Here is a 20,151-nt window from a genome sequence, read left to right on the forward strand (position 1 = left end):
TACTTTTTCAGTGACCTGCAGGGTGTAAGTCTACTGCTTGATTAATTAGTATTGTAGGATGCGCTCTTGTTCACTTTTTCTTCATCCTAGTCAGATCGGTTCAACTTGGCCTTTAGTAGTTACATTGTCCCATTTCCTTCTGTTGCAGACACAGAGCCCATTTCTTCCCCTTTGGCTTCAATAGAGTAGAGGTGGGTAGACTTAAGGCTTGTGAAACATATGTTGTCCTAAACCCAGCTGAAAGTAGATTTCTTGAATCTGTAGGGCTTACATATGTGTGGATTTACTAGTTTCTCACAGATTTAGTTGGTCTACTTTAGTTGAGACTAGCAAATGTATTTAGGCCAGATGAGGGCAAAATGGAGCTATCCAGATGTTATTGGACTGTAGCTCCTGCTGTTCATCTGTGCTCGCTAGGGCTGATCAGCGTTGTCATCCAGCAGCAACTACACTGTGGTTTTTAAATAGAATCTCAACCTTTACTACCTAGAGTCTGTAGAAAAGGATAAACACGTTGAATTCAGTATTTAGAGCTCAGGATTTTGTTATTTGGTACAGAACTTACTGGTTTCCTACAGACACCTTTGCTTAGAACCTTGCGTCTTTATTGCAGCAATATAATTTCAGGCAGGAAAGCATCATTTTGTTGGCTGTTGTTGAAAAACCAGCATCTGAAATCCTTGCCAAGCTACTAACTTGCAGAAATCAGTAGGTCTGTGCTTTTCTGCCCGCCTTTGAAATAAAAGATAATCAAGCAAGAGACACATCTTGTAGTAGCAGGTATTTAGGATAAAAACCTGAAATGGTGATGAATTTTTGAAAGTCTTGGTTGCACCATATTTTAGGATCAACCCTGAAAGAACGGGTTTCATTCTTTGGGATCTGTGACTTCTGCTAAGGATCTGGGGCTTTTCTTGCTCCATGAAAAAAAGAAGTCTAGCTGCCCCTTTCATTCTTCTGTGTCAGCAAGCCTAGCCCTAGACAAACTTTGTCGTCACCCAGCTCCAACTAAGAAAGACTTGTTACATTTTTGTTCAGTGGTGACAAGATGGCTACAGGAGCTTGTTAAATTCATTTCACTGCAGGCCAGAACAAAATCAAATGTGGGACATGTTATATCTGTCAACATGAAATCCTGAGGTTATTTTGCTCAACATGTGAACACAGGTTGAGGCATGCTTAGCATTCCTGTTTTTGCAGCTAACAGTTATATACTAGTAAGTAAAAGTCAGTTGAAGAAGTTAAGAACTGGATCAGATTGGATCACATCCCTGCTCCTTTGTGTCATGTGTAAATTGTGGGATCCTAGAATATGATTCAGCAGGGAGACTTTCTGTTAACACTTTTTTTTGTGTTCTAGATCAGCTTTTCTCTATAACTTGGGTAATGAAACCTCCCCTTGTATCATTTTCACTACTCTGGAGCTGTGACACAATGCCTGTCCCCACTTCTTACTTGCAGGATGACACTTTATAGCTGCTTTAACAGGAGATATTACAATTCTAGGGGCAATCACTATGTATGTGACTAAGCTTTACAGACCTCTGTGATCTGTGCTCACACTTCCTTTGTTTCTTCTTCATTTAGGGTTCCAAGCCACTCCAGAGCTCCTGGAAGCATTTCGGACAGAATTCTCTCTTCGTTTATTCTGGGGCAGTAAAGGAGCTGAGGCAAACCGGGCTGAGAGGTACAAGAAATTTGAACGGATCCTGACTGTCCTTTCACAGAAACTGGAGTGAAAGACTCATGAAAGAATTTTGTTCCTCTGTGGCACCAACTAGGAGTGGAAAAGAGAAACAAAAGGAAGAGCTACCCACTGCTTGTTGAATAAGATCCACAGTGAGCTGAAACCTGGGAGTGTGACAGGCACTGAATGGTGTAGAGAATACTGTTTACAAGGAGCAGGAAGCACACCAGTGATACAGATTGTACACAAGAGGAAAATGGCCTTATTTCCACAACGGCAGGGCAGAAAAGGTGGTTCGTTCCCCTTAAACATGGTACCTTTTTTGCTAGTACCAGCAGCCTCTTCAAAGGGCTTGATATATAATAAGGAAAGGAACGGATAGCTCTTTGTTGGTATGTGGTGTTGGAAAGTACTCTTGTTTCCACCTACTGCAAACCAGAAGTTTAGCAGACTAAGATTACTGGGAGAGGATAAAGTCACAGAATCCCCCATTTGCCTTGGTAACAGTTATGATCATGGAGAGGGTGGGGAGAGGATTCCTTTGTGATTCTTGGCACCTTTGAAACAGGGCAAGAAAAGGAAATGTACCTTAAAATGGGAGAAGAGTTTACATTTTTGTGATCTACTGTACTTTTGTTTTTCACTCAGCCCCCAAAGTGTAGCAGATGTGAAATAGTTACTCAAAAAAGAAGACAGAACTGAAGTACAAAATCTGTTTGAGCATTTGGAATTTACTCAGTCTTCTTGTTGAGTGCCTTCAAGTCATTTCCAAACTATGGTGACCCTAAGGCGAACCAACCTATCATGGAGTTTTCTTTGCAAGATTTGTTGAAAGGAGATTTGCCATTGCTTTCCTCTGAGGCTGAGAGCATGTGACTTGCCCAAGGTCACCCAGTGGGTTTCATGACCAAATTTGGTATCGAACCCTGGTTTCAAGAGTCATAGTCAAACCTCTACACCATGCCGGTGCTCTACTCAGTCTAGAAAGTTTGTTTTCAGCACCAGAACTGGGATGTGTACATAAATTTGTATACAACTCCCATTTTTAAATTTCGGGAGCTAAATTTATGAGGCAAAGAAAGCTTTTTGCTATTGGTAAACCTACTGGGAGTTAGAAACTACTCCTGACCTGCATGCTTTGTCTTGATAGAAAAAAACATCTGTTTCTACCTACTCAGTGGTAAAGAAACTCTGCAAGTAACAGAAAGATTGCTAATTCCTTCATAAAACAACCCCACTAAGGGAACCTGTCTCCACAATGTCCTGAGGTTGCTATAGAAGGGAGACACTTAGGTAAGGCCACTTGGAGCAAGAAGAATGAATCCAACTGGCACAGCAGCAAAGACAACTGATAGAACAGGAGGTAGGTGAAGTTTTGCTGCAGGATACTTCCCTATCCATCTGTCTCTCATTCAGGAAGCCATCCAAATGAGATTAACAGGGTGTGCAGACTGGCCATTAAGGCCACCATAGGGGTAGAATGGGGTGTGCTGTCTGCACAATGCATGCCCGGACTCTACCACCATGCTGGCGTGATGCCACATGTCACATGGTGCGCGGCATCCCAGTGTTCTTCTGGCGCTGCGTCCAAATGACACAGCACCAACAGAGCACAGAGAAGCTGCAGCACTGGTGGCTAGGGCACTCTTTTTGAAGAACAGAAAGGAGCCGTGGAAAGGCCAGATCGGAGCTGCAGCATGTAGTTGCCACAGCCCCAATCTGGCGCTAAAAGGGGCGGCCTGTACAGCCTCTAAGACCTGTTTTTTGCTAGGAGCTCCTGCCTAACTTTATCTGATTTTTGGAAGCTAATCTGCAACATTTTTTATTCTTTTTTCCTTCTTAGGTATGCATCTTTTTATGGCCACAGTAGCGTAAGCGGGGAATGCTCTCTGTGGTACAATTCAAAGACATGTTAGTCTGGAAAGTCAATATAACAAAGGGATCTTATAGCACCTTGGACACTAACTGAAAGAAAGAAGTTGGTAGCATGAGCGTTTGTGGGCTTGAGCCTACTTCCTGTGCACTGGAGCAAATAGGCTTGTGTCTACGAAAGCTCATGCTACCAACTTCTTTCTTTCAGTTACTCCTAAAGGTGCTACAAAATCTATTAACTGTTCCTTCTTCTTCATGGTCTCTGTGACGCACACATATTGGGTTGTTCTGTGCCTGTGTAGATTTTATATTTTTGGCTTAAAACAGGAGGGCAGCTCAGGCTCACAGGCTACAACCCTCCCCCATTGGTTGTATCAGTGCAGGATGTGATAAAATAAAATAACTGAGGGTGGCAATAGTCTTCCAGCTCCTGAATGACTACATACAAATCATAATCTAGTATTTTTATAAACGTTTTTAAAAACCCACGCTTGCGAGGCCAGAGAAACAAACAAGAAGTCAACTGCACAGGCACCCACAAGTTACTTCTGTCTACTATTTACATAAAGTGTAAAAAGGCACCTGGAAATACATTCTACATTGCCAGAGAGGGGTTCAGGCCCCCTCTGCGCTGTCCACCAATGCACAAAGGAATTAGAGAGCCAGGGATGTGGTTGGTTTTTACAGATTATGTGAACAAAAAGCTAAACTGAGTGGTAAAATAAAATTGGTCACTGTATAAAAAGGCTAATTCATTAGCGTCCTCATCTTTAAAAACACACAAATACATAAGTGGGGGTGGAGATGGAGGATGGGACAGGAGAAAATCAGGACACCCAACTTCCCTGACAGCAAAGGCTTTGAAGGAAAGAGGGGGAAACAAACTTTATTTAAGGAACAGGCACTTTTGAATGGCTGAATGGTTCAGGCCAATCATATCCAGGGAAAATAAAGTGCATTTCAAGAAAAAAATAATCTGGACATTGGTTTGATGCCAGTATGGCATCTGGCCTGACTTCTATGTAAAGATCCTCTAGGTGGTACTTACATCTCACTTAGACAGCTATGGCAGCTGATGTTCTCTGCTATGCAAATACTCTCAACTCCCTCACCATCCTGAACCACACACAAAAGGAAAGCCAAAAGGCAGATGCAGCAGCAGCAGTTGTGAAAGTGAAAGTTAGTCTTCTAACCTAACCCTCTCCACACTCATACTTGGCACCCTAGTGTGTCATACACACGCACACATGTCCCTCTCTTGGCTTATGGGCACAGTTTCATGAAAGCAGCATAAAGCAGTTACTGAGATCTAGAGGATACAGTTCTGCTCTGACAACTTGACAAATGAGGGGAAGGGACAGGACCACTACCACATTGGGCTGGGGGGAAAGGAGTCAGTGCAGCTATGAGAGGGAGCTATGTGCATGCACCTTAGAGCTCAAAAAAGAGGCTCTCCTTTATGCAAAATTGTGTAACCACTGGCCAAGGAGAGGAGGGATGGCACTCTTTTAACTCTTCCTTCTAGTGCACATTTTGCAAGGAGTATAGTTTAGCTCTGCTTGCCCTGAAGGTATCTGGGGAGGGGGGGTGAGGGAGAGGGATAACGACGGTTGGGTGCCTGGGCAAGACAGTCAACCCCCTCTCTTGTGCTCTTATCTTGTTTTTGAGTAGGCTATAGCCTACTGTATTCTATTCAACAAGGCTATTCTTGTCTCCCACAGCTCTGCAGTAATGATTTGGCATGAGATTCCTTCCTTTTATGGTGCTTGTTCACAGCAGGTACTGTGAAGCTCTTCCCAGTCAAATGAAACACCACACCTCTTCCTCTCATGTTCTGATGTTGCCTTCCAAGCTGCCATTCCTGGGATGCCAAAGCCAACTCCCCACTCAGTTTACATTCACCCGCAGGTAGGAGGTAGGGACATAACCTTCACCCCCTTTGCTTCGCCGTACACGCGTCCATCCATCCCCTTTGTCCTCCTCCATCAAGCTGAGCTCTTCACCCTCCATCATGGAGATTGTGCCCTCACTGGAACCTGGAGGGGAAAAAACCCACCAACAAACATGTGTAAGGTGAAATTAAGACTAACCAGAAGGCAGAAGAGTAAAAATGAAATGGTTGTAAAAAGACATTCAAATAATGAACAACCTTAGCATTATAGGTAGAGGAACAGGACAAAAACAAGTGAACAAAAAACCCAATTATTCTCCTAAACACTTCAAAGTCCAGGATTATTCAGTGTTCAATTTCTGGCCCATCAAGCTGAAAGCAGTAGTAACTATAGCCCATGCATTGGTCAGTCAAAATTTCTGTAAAGGTTTTTTTTTTTACATCTCTCTCCATACTTCACAATGCTTTATTAGTTAGCTAAAGACTGCCAGTTTAAAAAAATAAATAGAATTGTTTATAAAATTCAATGATATAAATAACTTACAACTGCAAAATACCAAACACAAATACAGATAATGCATGCCTCTATACTTTACATTGTCACTGGTCCCAACAAGGACAACAGGGATATACCTATAGGTGCTCCCTGCACAGCATTATGGAGACTTTTGCCATTTTTCAGGCCTGGAAGAGCCAGTAGCATTCCAGGGAGACAAAACTTTTTGCCTGCAGAGGCGCTTTTGTTGACAAATGCTGGCATAAGCTCCAGTTACACCACCAGCATATAAATTTTGGGTGACATTGTAGAAGAAGGTATTCTGTACTTCCTTGGGCAACAACAACTGAGGGACTTAACCCCATGCCCCTGGTGACAGAAGGGCACCCATGTGTATTCCACTGGACTTCATGTACCAAGGGAAAACTGTGGAGGAGGCTGCTCCCTTCTCTAGTGAATGAGAACAGCTGGTCTGCATCCAAGTGCACCTCCACAGATAGTCAGTGAATGAGGGTAACAGCGGCCCCATGAGCTTCACCCGATAACATGAATGTATACTGGTGGGAGCAAATGGGAAAGAGGGAACCATCTCTGCTCCCTTGGACAATGAATGACATAAGGATTTATGCTCTGCTAGTGTGCTTAATGTGTAAGTTTAGCCTCCTGAGAACTTAGCCTCCTGAGAACCTCACTTTTCAAAAGGCCTATTCTCATAATATTACCTGCAGCAATATGTCTAAGAAAATATAGGAGGCCTGGGAACAACAAGGCTCCGGTAAATGGGTCTGAATAGTCCCATTGGAAGAAAAAGTTACAGTACGATACATGTTTTTAACAATGGGCAATGCCATCTGTAATCTAAGAGGCCAGGAGAATGGCCATTTCAAGAGAAGAAAAGTCATTTCAATGGTCTAAATAGCATGTTTTAATTAGCATACTTCACAGGGTTTGCAAAATTCAGTTTATCTGTTCAGGTGCTTTGATTGTGAGTTCCTGCATGGCAAGGGCACTGGACTTGATGGCCCTTGAGGTCTCTTCCAACTCTATGATTCTATTATTATTATTTTATCTACCTCCCGCATCCTTTCCAATGTGAGGAAAGTGATGTTGACCAAAACCAATCCATCCCACCCTGCTGCATCTTTCACAAGCAATCACTCCAAAGTAGCCGAGTTGGAAACAACTCACATACAACCCCAGACTAGGGTAATTCACTCTGAATGCAGCAACAGGGAAACTTTGAGTACTTACCTTCAAACTGATAGAGAGCCACACAGGTACCAATCGGTGAAGCCAAATCCTCCTCAAAGTCCTCCTCAAATTCTGTGTAGATGGGCTGGTTGAGTGTGTCCTGGCTCTCATCAGAGTGAGTGGTTTCGGGGCTGTCAGGGGAAGAAAAAAACAGCAATAAGTGGCATGAGAGCTTCCATCTGCAGACCTGGTTCTCCCACAAGCAACTAGCATGCAACACGGCCAAGAAACAGGCCTGCTAGAATTCATCCACAACTTCCAATGAGAAATGCTAACATTTCTAATTTCCAAATCATGCTCTTTAAAAAAAAACAAAAAACCCTGAAATGCTTTTATTTAAAAATTTACAAACACAAAATTGCACTGGCCTGCTGTTTGAAGGACCCTGAGAGCTATTGTCCAAAGAAAGGGAACATGAAAGACAACACTTTTCATATGACAAAATTCCTCTGGAATAGAGGAAGGCAAAAGGATCTAACCCTCCTTTTGGTGGGTATTGGGCAGATGCGGGGGAAGGAGCCTTTCATATTGTGGCTCCTATCTTCACTTAAAAGGAGGACTGATCTTTCAGTACAATGCACAATGAGTAAAGCAATGGGTTTCAATTTAGGAGGAATCTCCCAACAGGCTTCTATCCCAGAAAATTTATCCCAGTCTGAGGTTTTACAACATAAGATGACTGAAACAAACAATATTTCAAAGCAGGGCCAAAAATCATATGGCCCTCCAGATACTGCTGGGCTGCAGGTTGGCATGCAACAAGCTCTGGGTAGGAGCACATGATTCCTAGTCTTCTGTTCCAAAAGGATAAGCATCTCCATTTCTTTCAGAAACAACAATGACGGAATATGCAGCTAACAGCTTTCTGTTGGTTCCCTTTCTACCCTTTAACATTTGGGATTTAGAGAAGCGAGAGTAAAAGTACTGTTTAGACAGAGGCAGGCTGGGGAAGAAAAGCCACAACCTAAAATAGCTGCGATCTAAGGATCTATGTGCTGCTCAAGGCAATTTTCAGGTTTTTGTCCCATTAAGAGGGGCAACTCAATTCATGGAGATCGTGCCAAAAGAGCAAGTGATTTTAGCAACTACAAAACAGCTCCCAGTGATACAGAGATTCAAATATCCAGAGCTTATCTCTTCTCCTGTTCATGCAGAGGGTTTCTTTCCAACAACATTAAGTACAGCCACCTTGGCTTCTATATTCCCCATACCCAGCTCTTACCTGTCCTTCTCATGGGAGCAGTTGTTGTTGTTCAGGGAACTGGCATGATCCAAGTGGCGGCTGTAGCGTGTGACTGTATCAGGCCGGTTACTCAGCATCCTGTTTTCTGCATCTGCCAGCCAAGCCTACAGGGGCCAAAGAGAAAGGTGGGAATGAAGGCTCCATGAGGTGTTTTCCTAATGGCCTACATAACAGCAATTGTCCATGGCCTCTGTTCACAATCCTCCCTGTAAGTTGCAGTTGCTTGAAGGGTAAAAAAGACTTGCCTGGTTTTACCACAAGATGTGCTGAACAGAACTGCTCAGACTTTCTCTGTGATTAACCCTTCCCATGTTCTAACCATGTCAGAACTGGGAGTGGAAGAATCAAAATTGGCTCTTTCTCAAGTAGCCACTTTTCACAGCTTCATGGAAGAGAAGTTAACATAAGGTAAAATAAATAAATAAAAGTGTAGGATTTATTAGCTCCATTTCTACTAATAATTGCTGTCCAAAGTGAAGTACAAAGATGAAATTACATTAACCTTATAAAACATAGACAGCAGACTATAGGATAAAACTGGTGTTTGTGTGTGTGTGTGTGTGTGTGCAGGGACGTAGCCAGGATTTTGGGAAGGGGGGGTCCAGACTAAGTGCCACCATTATAATGGGGCTTGGGTGCGGTGGCGCGGCAGCACACACCATTCATTTTATCTAACGGAAGGGGGGGTCCAGACCCCAAGAACCGCCCCCCCTGGCTACGACCCTGGTGTGTGTGTGTGTGTGTGTGTGTGTGTGTGTGAAGTGCACCATCAGTGTAATCCAGACTTTTAGAGAGAGCAGAGTCTTTAAAAGGACATCCTTGACTTGGGATGCAGCAACACCTGGGATGTGGACATGGTGTTTGGATAACTGCAAGGAGAAGCACAGCGAGTAATACAAGATGAACCCTCCCTCCCTGTCAAGTCCTTACTTCACATTTCTGGATTTCTAGGCGCAATCTCTCAATGTTGCCCAGTGTCTCTGAAATCTTTGGCTCAAGACTACTTGGGTCTCCCATCTGTGGTGTCTTCTGATAAACATCTTTCATCTTATTTAAGGCATCCCTGGAAGAAGAGCAAGAGTAGGTTACCAGGCTAAGACTTATGGCACTGAGGGATTATCAAGAAAGTTGGCCCCCAAAATCTAAGGCATTTGGAGTGGAATGAACAGATGATCCTAAGACAAAATCCATTCAGAAGCATTACTGTTTGCTTTGTTGGCTTGGACAAGCCTCCAAACACCATCCAGCTCAGCTTAATCCTTTGTCCCCTCATAAACACACACGAAAAAATATTCCTAGCTGTTTCCAAAGCTGTTTCTTAAGAGTCTTGGAGCACCTATCAGGTTTTGTGGAGTAGAACTCATTTATCATCAGAAGCACTAAGTGTTATCCTAAATGTAAACAGTGTGGTTAGAGGTGAATGAAATGCAAAAACAACGATATTTATGCTAAAGATGTATGTAAAATAATGGCAGCCACTATTCACAAAGCAACTATTAAGACAAATATCCTCACACTGATAAACCAATTTGTGTGATAGTAGTGTGATATAAATTCTGAACGGAGAGATTTTAAAGATCCCACTGCATGTGTTAATTAGCCTCACAGTGCCAGTTTCTAAAAAGCCTTGGCATACTATGCTTTTGTACACCAAAGCAAAATAATGGCACACATTTTTTCAGTCTTAAACACCCATTTACTGTCCCTCTGCCAAAATACTGATTAACAAACAATGCCTTTGTGGTTTTTCAGCAAGCCTGGCTATAATGTTCTTGTACTGGAAATGGCCAAAGATGGACAGGTTGCTTACCTGTAACGGTATTTCTTCGAGTGGTCATCTGCGAATACATACAAATGGGTTGTACTGCACCTGCGCAGTGCCTTCGGAAACTTCTGGAATCACTAGGCAAAGTACACTTTGCAACATGTTGAAACTTTTTGGCGGTAACCCTGCCCATCCCCTATAAAGCCTCCGTTCCCGCTCTTTTCCCCAGTTCCGCAATTTTCCGCCGTGTAGGCGACAAAAAATGAGCCAATCAGAGCAGGACACTGAGGGGAGGATGGGCGGGATTTGTATGTATTCGCAAATGACCACTCGAAGAAATACCGTTACAGGTAAGCAACCTGTCCTTCTTCTTCGTGGTCTCTGCGAATCATACAAATGGGTTGAGACTGGCAAGCAAGGTCAGTGGAGGCGGGAGTGTCATGATACTTCAGTGAACCAACAAGTTAATGGTCAATAAAGGATAACTGAACACAAGTATAAGAGTTGATGGTTTGTTTATAAACCTGCAAAGAAATCCCACCTCATGAAACAAGCCCAAACGAGGGCATCCAAACACCAAGCATTGAGTCTTTCGAGAATGCCTAGTCTTGTGCTGTCTGCCTGGAACACAGTAGACAGCTAAACATAATCAATGTAGTCCTGATACCAACACAGCCCTCCCGAAAGCTGCATCCCTTTTGGCTCTAGTGTCCAACCTGTAGTGTTTAATAAAGGTTAAAGGTTGTGACCATACAGCAGCCTTACAAATGTCGTCCAAAGGAATACCAGACAGGAAGGCAGAAGAGGCCGCTACTGCCCTTGTGGCATGGGAGCGGATCCTGGTCGGCAAGGGCTTGCCCAAAAGCTCATAAGATAGGGCAATAGTACTAGAAACCCACTTAGAGAGTCTCTGAGCCGACACGGGCAGTCCTCTCTTCGGTCCCGAGTAGCACTGGAACAGTCTCTCAGAGCGGCTCGAGTCCCTAGTTCTGTCCAGGTAAAAGGATAGGGCCCTACGGACGTCCAGGGAGTGGAGGGTCCTCTCGGTATCGGTAGTCGGGCTCGGTGCCAGGGTAGGTAGCACAATATCCTGGCACATATGGAAGGTGGAAACAACCTTGGGTAAGAAGGTAATATCTGTCCTGAGAACTACCTTGTCCAAGTGAAATCTAAGGAAGGGCTGGTCCCGGCGTAAGGCACAAAGCTCGCCCGCACGGCGGGCAGAAGTGCTAGCCACCAGAAATACCGTTTTCCAAGTTAAAAGTCTAATGTCAGTGGTGGCTAGAGGTTCAAATGGTTTAGACTGTAAGGCCCCCAACACCGTCTCGAGGCTCCAAGCTGGAGTCGGTAAGGATACCTGAGGGTGTAAGTTATTGCATCCCTTCAGGAATCCCTTGACCAGGGGGTCCTTGAAGAAAGAGGGCTTGCCGTCAAACTGGAAGGAAGAGCAGATAGCGGACAGGTAGCACTTAACAGATGTGATACAGAGGCCCGCATCAATCAGGGACATCAGGAATTCCAGGACCACCGGTGTCGTCACCTGGGCTAGGGAGAGGTGTCTGTCAGACAGGAACCGAAGAAATCTGTTCCACTTAAGGCTACAGGACTTCTGGGTGGCCGGTTTTCGGGCAGCCAAGATGACATTCCGTACCGAGGCCGGTAGCTGGGCTAGGGATGGATTCTCCATGCCACCAGGGGAAGGCCTCGATGTCCGGATGTCGAACTCGTCCTCCCTGAACCGTGAGGAGATCTGGCTTGGGCTCGAGCCGGAGAAAGTTGGCTCGAGAGAGGTGAAGAAGGCAAGGAAACCAGGGCTGTCCTGGCCACCAAGGCGTGATCAGGATCGCGTTGGCTGCATCTGAGACCATCTTGGAGACCGTCCTGGTGATCAACGGGAAGGGGGGAAAGGCGTAGAGTGCTATCCCCGACCATCGGAACCCGAATGCATTCCCGAGGGAGTCATCATCCGGCGTCCGGGAGCAGAACTGGGGACAATGGGAGTTGTACACGGTTGCAAACAGGTCTATCTGTGGGGTTCCCCATCGGACAAAGAGGTCGTGTACAGTCTCTGGGTGGAGTCTCCACTCGTGGCATGACGAGGGGGACCTGCTTAGTAGGTCTGCATGAGAGTTCTGGGTGCCCGGTAAGTGTACTGCTTGAAGCAAAATGTCTCGGGCGATGCACCAGTCCCAAAGTCGGAGCGTGATGTCTAGGAGGGTGCGCGACCTGGTGCCTCCTTGTTTGTTCAGGTAGTACATCACCGTGGTGTTGTCTGTCCTGAGCTGGATGACCTTTCCCGACAATGAGGACTCAAAAGCTTTTAAGGCCTTTTCCACCGCCAACAGTTCTAGCGCGTTGATGTGGAGTGCCCTCTCGTCCAGGGACCAGATGCCCTTGGCCCACAGGTCTAGGGCGTGGGCTCCCCATCCTTCTTCCGATGCATCCGTGGTCAACACCAACTCTGGCTGGGGCGGCGAAAAAGGCATACCGACGCAGACGTTCTGGCAGTCGAGCCACCAACGGAGGGAGCGTATGACTGGTCTTGGTGCGGTGAGTCTGCGGGAAGGGGGGTCTCTTTCCAGGTCGAAGACCGACAGGAACCACAACTGCAGCGGTCGAGAACGAAGTCTTGCCCACGGAGTGACGAATGTTGTTGATGCCATGTGGCCCAAAGCCACCTGGACGTCCCTGGCCATAACCCGCCTTTGGGTGGTGCACCTGCTGACGGCTCGGACCAAGGCCTGGAAACGGTCTGGAGGCAGGTATGCCGTACAACTGTCTGAGTCGAGGATGGACCCGATGAACCTTATCCGCCTGGTGGGGAGCAGTTGGGATTTTTCGAGATTGACCACCAGTCCCAGGTCCCGTAAGAGCTGGAGTGTCTCTGAGGTGTGCCGTTGCAGCTCTTGACGTGAAGGGGCCACGAAGAGCCAGTCGTCCAGCTACGGGAAGACCCTCATGCCGTGGCGATGTAGGTGAGATATCACGGGCGCCATGCACTTGGTGAAGATGCGAGGAGCTGTAGATAGGCCGAAGGGGAGGACGTTGTATCTGTATGCGTTCGTCCCGAGGGCGAACGCCAGAAACCTGCGGTGGGACTCTCGGATGCTGACATGGAAATAAGCGTCCTTTAAGTCGATCGTTGCAAACCACAGGTCCTGCTGCAACAGAGGTAGAATAGAAGCAAGCGTTACCATCCGGAAACGGCGATAAGACAGGTAAGCATTCAATTGTCTAAGGTCCAATATAGGCCTGATTCCTCCGTCAGGCTTCGGGACCGTAAAATAACGGGAGAAGAAACATCTAGGGATGTCGACGGGATCGACAGGGGAGATGGCGCCTTTGGCAAGAAGGGTGCGTACTTCGTCGAGAAGGGTGTCTGAGGGGTGTGTGGACAGGATAGCTCCAGTTGGTGGGAGCTCTTCAAATTCAAGGGCATAACCCCTACAGACGATGGTGAGGGCCCAAGAATTGGTGGTGATTGCGGCCCAGGTCTTAGAAAAAGGCCTCAGTCTGTCCAGGAAGGAAGGGACAGGAGAAACGACGGAGTACGCTGCGTCCCCTCAGTTTCTTTTCTTATTTGGGTCCGAATCTTGCCTCCTGTAATTCTTTTTGTATTTGGGCCCAGACCGACGGCCCGAGGAGGAGGAAGACTGGGACGGAAAGCGCTGTCTGGCCTGATCCTGGCGCTGGAAAGGCCGATCCTGCTGGTAGGGTCTCTGGCCCTGGCCATACCACTGGCGTACCGCAGTGAAGCGCTTGTGAGAAGATGACTGGGGGGAAGAAGACATACCGTGCTTCTTAGCCGCGGTTCTCATTCTATATTTGAAATTGAGCTTCTCGTCGGTCTCGCGATGGAAGAGGCCATCCTCATCGAAGGGCATGTCCTCGATGGTAGAACGAGCATTTTGGTTTAGGTCCGAAGACCTTAGCCAGGCGTGTCTGCGGAGTGCTATGGCAGCCGCCATGGACTTAGCAGAACAGTCAGTGACATGTCTGGCTGAGGTGATGAGCCACCCTCCAATCGAGTGGGCCTCGTCACGGACCTCCGAGAGGATAGCCTGGGACTCGTCAGGTAAGTCCGGTATGAGGGGGGAGACTTTCTCCATGAGCCACTGGATGTACGCACCCATGCATGCGTTGTAATTTGCCACCCTCATGCCCAGCGCCGAAGAGAAGTAAGCCTTTTTAGCCAAGGCGTCGATCTTCTTGGCCTCCTTGTCCGAGGGCATTAGGGAGGCCTTCGGGGTGGACGCACGCTGAGAGCCCTCTACAATGGCTGAGTTTTGTTTGGGGTGGCCAAACAGCCAAGATGGATTCGTCGGCGAGATTCTATAGAGGGACTCGACCTTCCTGTTATTTGATGCCGTAGATGCAGGAGCCTCCCAAGAGCGCCTGGCCAACTTCTCCATGGAGGGAAGAAGAGGTATTGCTGGCGGGGTAGGCAGTCTACCATGGACTCGTCTCTCGATCGGGTCCGACGCTTCCTCCTCGGTCTGGGAGATTTTAATATCCAGAGCATTGCTCATTTTAATGACGTGCTCCGCGAAGTTTCGGACGTCGTCTGACGGGGAAACTGCACCCGGCTGAGCAAAATCCTGGTTGACCGACTGATAGTCATCGTCCCGGGAAGAGAGTGAGTCACGTCTTGGACGATAACGGACCTGGGAAGATGCCTCCTCGTCCGACTCGAGGTTCACGACGTCCGGATCAGTAGTGGCTTCCACGCGACGGGGTGAAAACGCCGATACCCTGGAGGGTCTAGAAGAGGCTCTCGGTCTGGGCCTCCGATCTCGGTGCTCGAGGAAGGACTCGACATCATCCTGAGGGACTAGCTTATAGTACCTGCCCGTCTCAGAGTCATAGTAATAATCAGGCTCAGGGTCTCTGGATGGGGACGGTGAAACGACCCGACGTGTGCGGGTAGGCATCGGAGTAGGAGAGCGACATTCATCTCTGGAGCCAACAGGAGAAGCAGGTTCCGAGAGGAGTTGGACGGCCTCCTCACAAGTGTGATGGAAGGTGGGTAGAGGTCGGGACCCCAAGGCCAGATCGAGGGGACGATCTGAACGGCTGGTACCGGTGTCATGTGTCTTGGAGGTCGAGCTCTTTGCCCTCTTGGCCGCCAGGCGCGGATCTGATGGTCGTGAGTCGGTATCCGACGGTCTGCAGTCGGCATCCGAGCGCCTGCGTACGGTGTCGGAGCGGACTTCGGAGCGGACTTGGAGAGTGCCCTCCTGGTCTCGTTCCAACGAGTGGTGTCGTTTTGGTGCTTGATGGTCGTCATCCAAGGAAGAAGAACGGGGCGGGGCCTCTTAGAAGAAGCAGAGGCTGCCGTTTGAGTTGGAGACTTGGTCGCTCCCGGAGACGTCAGGGTCTTGGTAGTCGAAGGTCTCGAAGCAGAACCCGACTTCGAAGTGGTAGAAGTGGGTGCCTTCGGGACAGAGGATCTCGAGGCAGAACCCTTATGGGAGCTCGAGTCCTTGTCAACGGTCCGGCTCTCCTTGGGGACCTTCTTATGTTTTTTGTCCTTCTTAGGGGGTTTGGAAACCTCTTCGGACGGGCCTTGGGACTCAGATGGAACATCCACGGCGAGAGCCGGCGGATCAGCCAATGGCGGCTGAGTTGGAGTCTCAGTAAGGGTCGGCAGGGGAGTTGCGGTCGAAGACGAAGCTCCCACAGAAGACATTGCCCCCGAAGTGAAGACTTTGGTATAAATCGCGGCCTTCAATCTGGTCTCCCGATTTTTCCTCGCTTGAGGGGTTAGAGACTTGCACAAGGCGCAAGAGGCTGGGACGTGAGTCTCCCCTAAACACAGAAGACAGGATGAATGGGGATCCTGGCCGGGAATCTTACCCCCACACACGGAGCACTTCTTAAAGGGCACCGATGGCATGATCCGAAGAGCGAAGTCAGACGGTCCGGTTGGCAATGAGCGAGGAAAACAAGCCGAGGGAGAGACAAGCGCGAGGTCAAAACAGTCCGGGGTCTTAATAGCCAAAATCAGTTCAAGGGCAGGGCAGAGAAGAGTCAAAAAACGGTCCGAGGTCAAATTTTCCAGTGATTCCTTATCTGAGATAGAGAGCGAAGTTCCTAGTGGCAGCTAACGCGGCGGAAAAAAGGAACTGGGGAAAAGAGCGGGAACGGAGGCTTTATAGGGGATGGGCGGGGTTACCGCCAAAAAGTTTCAACATGTTGCAAAGTGTACTTTGCCTAGTGATTCCAGAAGTTTCCGAAGGCACTGCGCAGGCGCAGTACAACCCATTTGTATGTATTCACAGAGACCACGAAGAAGAAATTATTTTCCCCCAACTCTCCAAGATAGAAGACATGGTGGATATTAGTATTTGAGGTTGCAAGCTACTGAAGGTTGTGCTAACCTGGGAATAGCTCCTATTGAAATCAGTGGGATGTACACTTGAACACACATATACAAGACTGCCTTGCAAATGTTACAGAGAGATGAGGAAGTTGGTGCCTTCCATATGACTGGTGCAGTGAATCTTAAAGGAGCCTGTCAAGGTGCTGGACTTAATTTGGAGTCAGGGGTCAGAATGGTGTATAGTTCCTTAAAATTTCAGATTGAAACCCAGACTGGATTTATTGCCCACTGGCCTTGAAGCCACCAGCCACCAAGGCAAGTAAGGCACACAATGGCAGTGTTTTGAATCAAATCTATTTGATAAAACACATTAAATACTGGACTGTTAACATTTGTCCATAAAGATTTATGGAAATGACAGATTTTGAAAAAAACAAAAATAAAAATTTAAACCTCAGATCCAGCAGGTTTTCATTTTTTTAAACAAAGGTTAACTAGTTTTGTTTAGTTTGCACTGGCTTAAAGCCCAACTAAAGACAGTGAGGGCTGTTTTTCAGTCTCTGACCTCTGATCTATCTCTTTCTGTAATTCCCGGTTTCTTTCTTCAATCTTCTGCTGGAGCTTTTTCCTCCTCTGCTCTGGAGGCAGATGGCTAAAGTCTTCTGTGATCACAGTCTGGCAAAAGGAAAGACACACATATCAGTTTCCTCCTTGCTCCACCTAGACACTTCCTTGCTTTGCCCTACTGACTGGTAACTCCTGCCTACAAGCTGATCTCTGCGATGTTAAGCTGCCCACTTCAGGATGCTGTGGTTAAGGCACACCACTTTCCATAATCAGATATGGACAATTAATAAACTGGAGCAGTCAGTGATTCTCACAGGACCTGACATTTTATCAGACCTATTCACTTTTGCGCACAGGAGAGATCAAGCAGCATAACCAACAATTAAACAGTGCTTTCAAGCCTTCAAAACACTTCACAACATTACTTGTAGTCCTTATAAAAAGCTTGCAGGGTGGGTGAGCTATTCCAGTAGCAAAACAGGCCCATGGAGAATGAATTAAATATTGCTCCACCCACATACAGGATCTTCCACCTCCTTCTATCCCTAGGCATTCTGGGTTTTTAAATCATGGGAAAGAGCATCATGGAGCAGTCCATTATTGAGCCTTAAGTGGCTTGGCTGCAACCACTTTGCAATAGTTGAGACTTCATTTGAACTGGAGAGTTCTCGGCACATAGAATCATAGGATTGGAAGAGATGACAAGGACCATCCAGTCTAACCTCCTGCCATGCAGGAACACAGAATCAAAGCACCCAACAGATGACCATCCAGCCTCCATTTAAAAACTTCCAAAGGTGACTCCCTCCACCTGCAAGGCAGCATATTTCACTGTCGTACAGCTCTTATTGCCAGGAAGTTCTTCCTAATGCTTTTCCTGTGCAGTAGTTTGAATTCACTTCTCCAGTTCCTAGTCTCTGGAACTGCAGCAAACCAACTTGCTCCATCCTCAATATGACATCCCTTCAAATATTTAAACAGGGTTATCAGCCTTCTCTTTAGATAGTAAAAATAAGCATGGTTCTCTTTGGATAGCCAAACTGTCCATCCTGGGACTGCTCAGAAAAGATGGCATCTCTGACCTGCTTGGACCATCAAAAATCATCCTGGTCACTGGTTGTGAGCCTAGTAATGGTATCTCAAGCAGGAAATGACCTGGCCTGTAAACACGTGGTAATCTAGCCATCCTTGGCCTAAAGGAAGGCTGTAACCTGTCCCCATCCCAACTTGTTTGTCCTTGGGTTGTGGCTTACACAGCAAGAGATCTTTTAGGGTCCCCCTATGCGATGAGTGATAGGATTTCATGTTCTTCTGATCTTGTCTAACACCTTGATCCTGAAGGTTTCCCAAAACCAGACAGCACAGACAGGGACTGGCTGATCACCAAGGCTGTTCTGGCAAGAAAAATCTACCCCAGAACAGTTTGACAGCGACTGGGAAAGGCTGTTGAGGAGCAGGAATTATATGGCCCTATAGATAATGTTGACTCTACAGATACTGTTGAACAACAACTCCTAGCATTCCTCACCACTGGCCACACTGGGTAGGGCTGCTGTAACATGCAGTCCACATGATTCTGTCCCCTGTCCTCCTGTGTGTGGTTTGGCTTAGGTGGATGATTTCCTTTGACCATTTCACACCATGCTTACTCTCCTGTTTTTATAAGATAACTGTGGCCTCACCAGGCACAGGAATGATTGCCTTCCTCTGAGCAGAGGGTCAAGCTGGAAGGCTGCCTTCTGATCTGTCCCATCTCAAAAGGCTGTACCAGTTACCATTTGAAAGCCATTCTATCTGAGAGTTGAGCCACAAACCTTTTCTACACTACACTCATTAAAAACCTGTCCTCCCCTTGAATCTTGGGCAATAAAACCACAAACGTGCAGCCTTATTGCTGGATCTGGCCACAGAATGCATGACCCTATCCACCCCAGATTTGAGGTATCCTGCTACCCCTATTCCCTCTGCCACCTTCAAATGTATTTGTTCAAACATTACAGTCCCCATCTCTTCCCTTGGCACTGCCACTGCTGCTGGCTCACAGCCACTTGCTAAAGTCAGACAAGGTGTCCACATCCCATGGCTGGGCACCTCAATTGCCTCAAGAATGATGGGCATACCAGAAGAGCTGGTGCTGCCCAGGAGGAGAAGGAAAACCATTTGGGCCAGGAACTGACCTGGACAAGGTTTGAAGGTGACAACAGTGGCGACAGGATGGGGGCAGAAGCAGCAGTGGCACACCCAGGAAACACTGCAGGGGATAGTTGAGTAGTGCAGACAATCTACCTAATGTCTTTGTAGAGAAAATGGTATGTGGGGTGGTGCTAGGGCAAGCGTGGGGGCAGGAGGGGGCATAAATCAATTCAGACTTTTGCCCTTTGCATAGACTAGCCCACAGTCCCTTAAGAAATGCAGCAAATAAGCCTTCCTCCAATTTTTAGTCTGAAATACTTGGGACATGGCTTTGTGGAAGAGGGTCATAAAATGCTATTAGAACAGTGTGCCCATGGTATCTGCTGGGGTTTGGTTCCAGGAAACACCCCCCTCCCCCCAAAATGGATACAAAAATCTTTGCTCAAATCTCTTTATTTACAATGGCACAATAAAATGGTATGTAATTAAAAGAAAGAGGTTGGTAGCATGAGCTTCTGTAGACTTTAGCCTAATTCTTCAAATGCATCTGCGGAAGTAGGCTCAAATCTACAAAACTTCATGCTACCAACTTCTTTCTTTTAGTTAGTCTCAAAGGTGCTACAAGATCCCTTTGTATACTGATTTTCCAGACTAACATGGTGCCCCTTATATAAAATTACAAAATCAAAGTTTGCTTTTTTGGAGTTTATGTATTTTTAAGGTATTTTCAATCCATAGATGCTTGATTCTGTGCATTAAAAAATCCATGGATACAGAGGGCTGACTGTAAATATGTTTTTAAAAGCTCATACACACACAGTAACAACATTTTTGAGCAGACCCTAGTTCTTACCCAGGTCTGTGCCAAAAAGGAGAAGGTTGAGGTAGGGGTGGGTGGGTGGGTGGCACAACTAGAATGCAGAT

General features: G+C 46.8%; 2 protein-coding genes across 4 annotated transcripts in view; one reads left to right on the forward strand and one right to left on the reverse strand.

The window, feature by feature from the left end:
• The window catches only part of SH2D3A (SH2 domain containing 3A), a 40,147-nt gene extending 36,176 nt beyond the window's left edge, over positions 1 to 3,971 (forward strand). For both annotated transcript variants that reach the window (XM_089486325.1, XM_089486332.1), the window contains exon 10: positions 1,588 to 3,971. In XM_089486325.1, the coding sequence (XP_089342451.1) occupies positions 1,588 to 1,739 (152 nt within the window). In that variant the 3' untranslated portion in view covers positions 1,740 to 3,971. The remainder of the gene's footprint in view (positions 1 to 1,587) is intronic.
• Positions 3,972 to 4,425: 454 nt separating this feature from the next.
• The window catches only part of TRIP10 (thyroid hormone receptor interactor 10), a 106,387-nt gene continuing 90,661 nt past the window's right edge, over positions 4,426 to 20,151 (reverse strand). For both annotated transcript variants that reach the window (XM_089486346.1, XM_089486339.1), the window contains 5 exons: positions 17,093 to 17,202; positions 9,371 to 9,503; positions 8,420 to 8,544; positions 7,198 to 7,328; positions 4,426 to 5,595 (listed from right to left, as the gene is read on the reverse strand). In XM_089486346.1, coding sequence (XP_089342472.1) covers positions 5,447 to 5,595; positions 7,198 to 7,328; positions 8,420 to 8,544; positions 9,371 to 9,503; positions 17,093 to 17,202 — 648 coding nt within the window. In that variant the 3' untranslated portion in view covers positions 4,426 to 5,446. The remainder of the gene's footprint in view (positions 5,596 to 7,197; positions 7,329 to 8,419; positions 8,545 to 9,370; positions 9,504 to 17,092; positions 17,203 to 20,151) is intronic.

This window comes from Sceloporus occidentalis, unplaced genomic scaffold (genome assembly GCF_023333645.1).
Source record: "Sceloporus occidentalis isolate IW3139 unplaced genomic scaffold, rSceOcc1.0.p SCAF_1, whole genome shotgun sequence".
Classification (NCBI taxonomy): domain Eukaryota; kingdom Metazoa; phylum Chordata; class Lepidosauria; order Squamata; family Phrynosomatidae; genus Sceloporus; species Sceloporus occidentalis.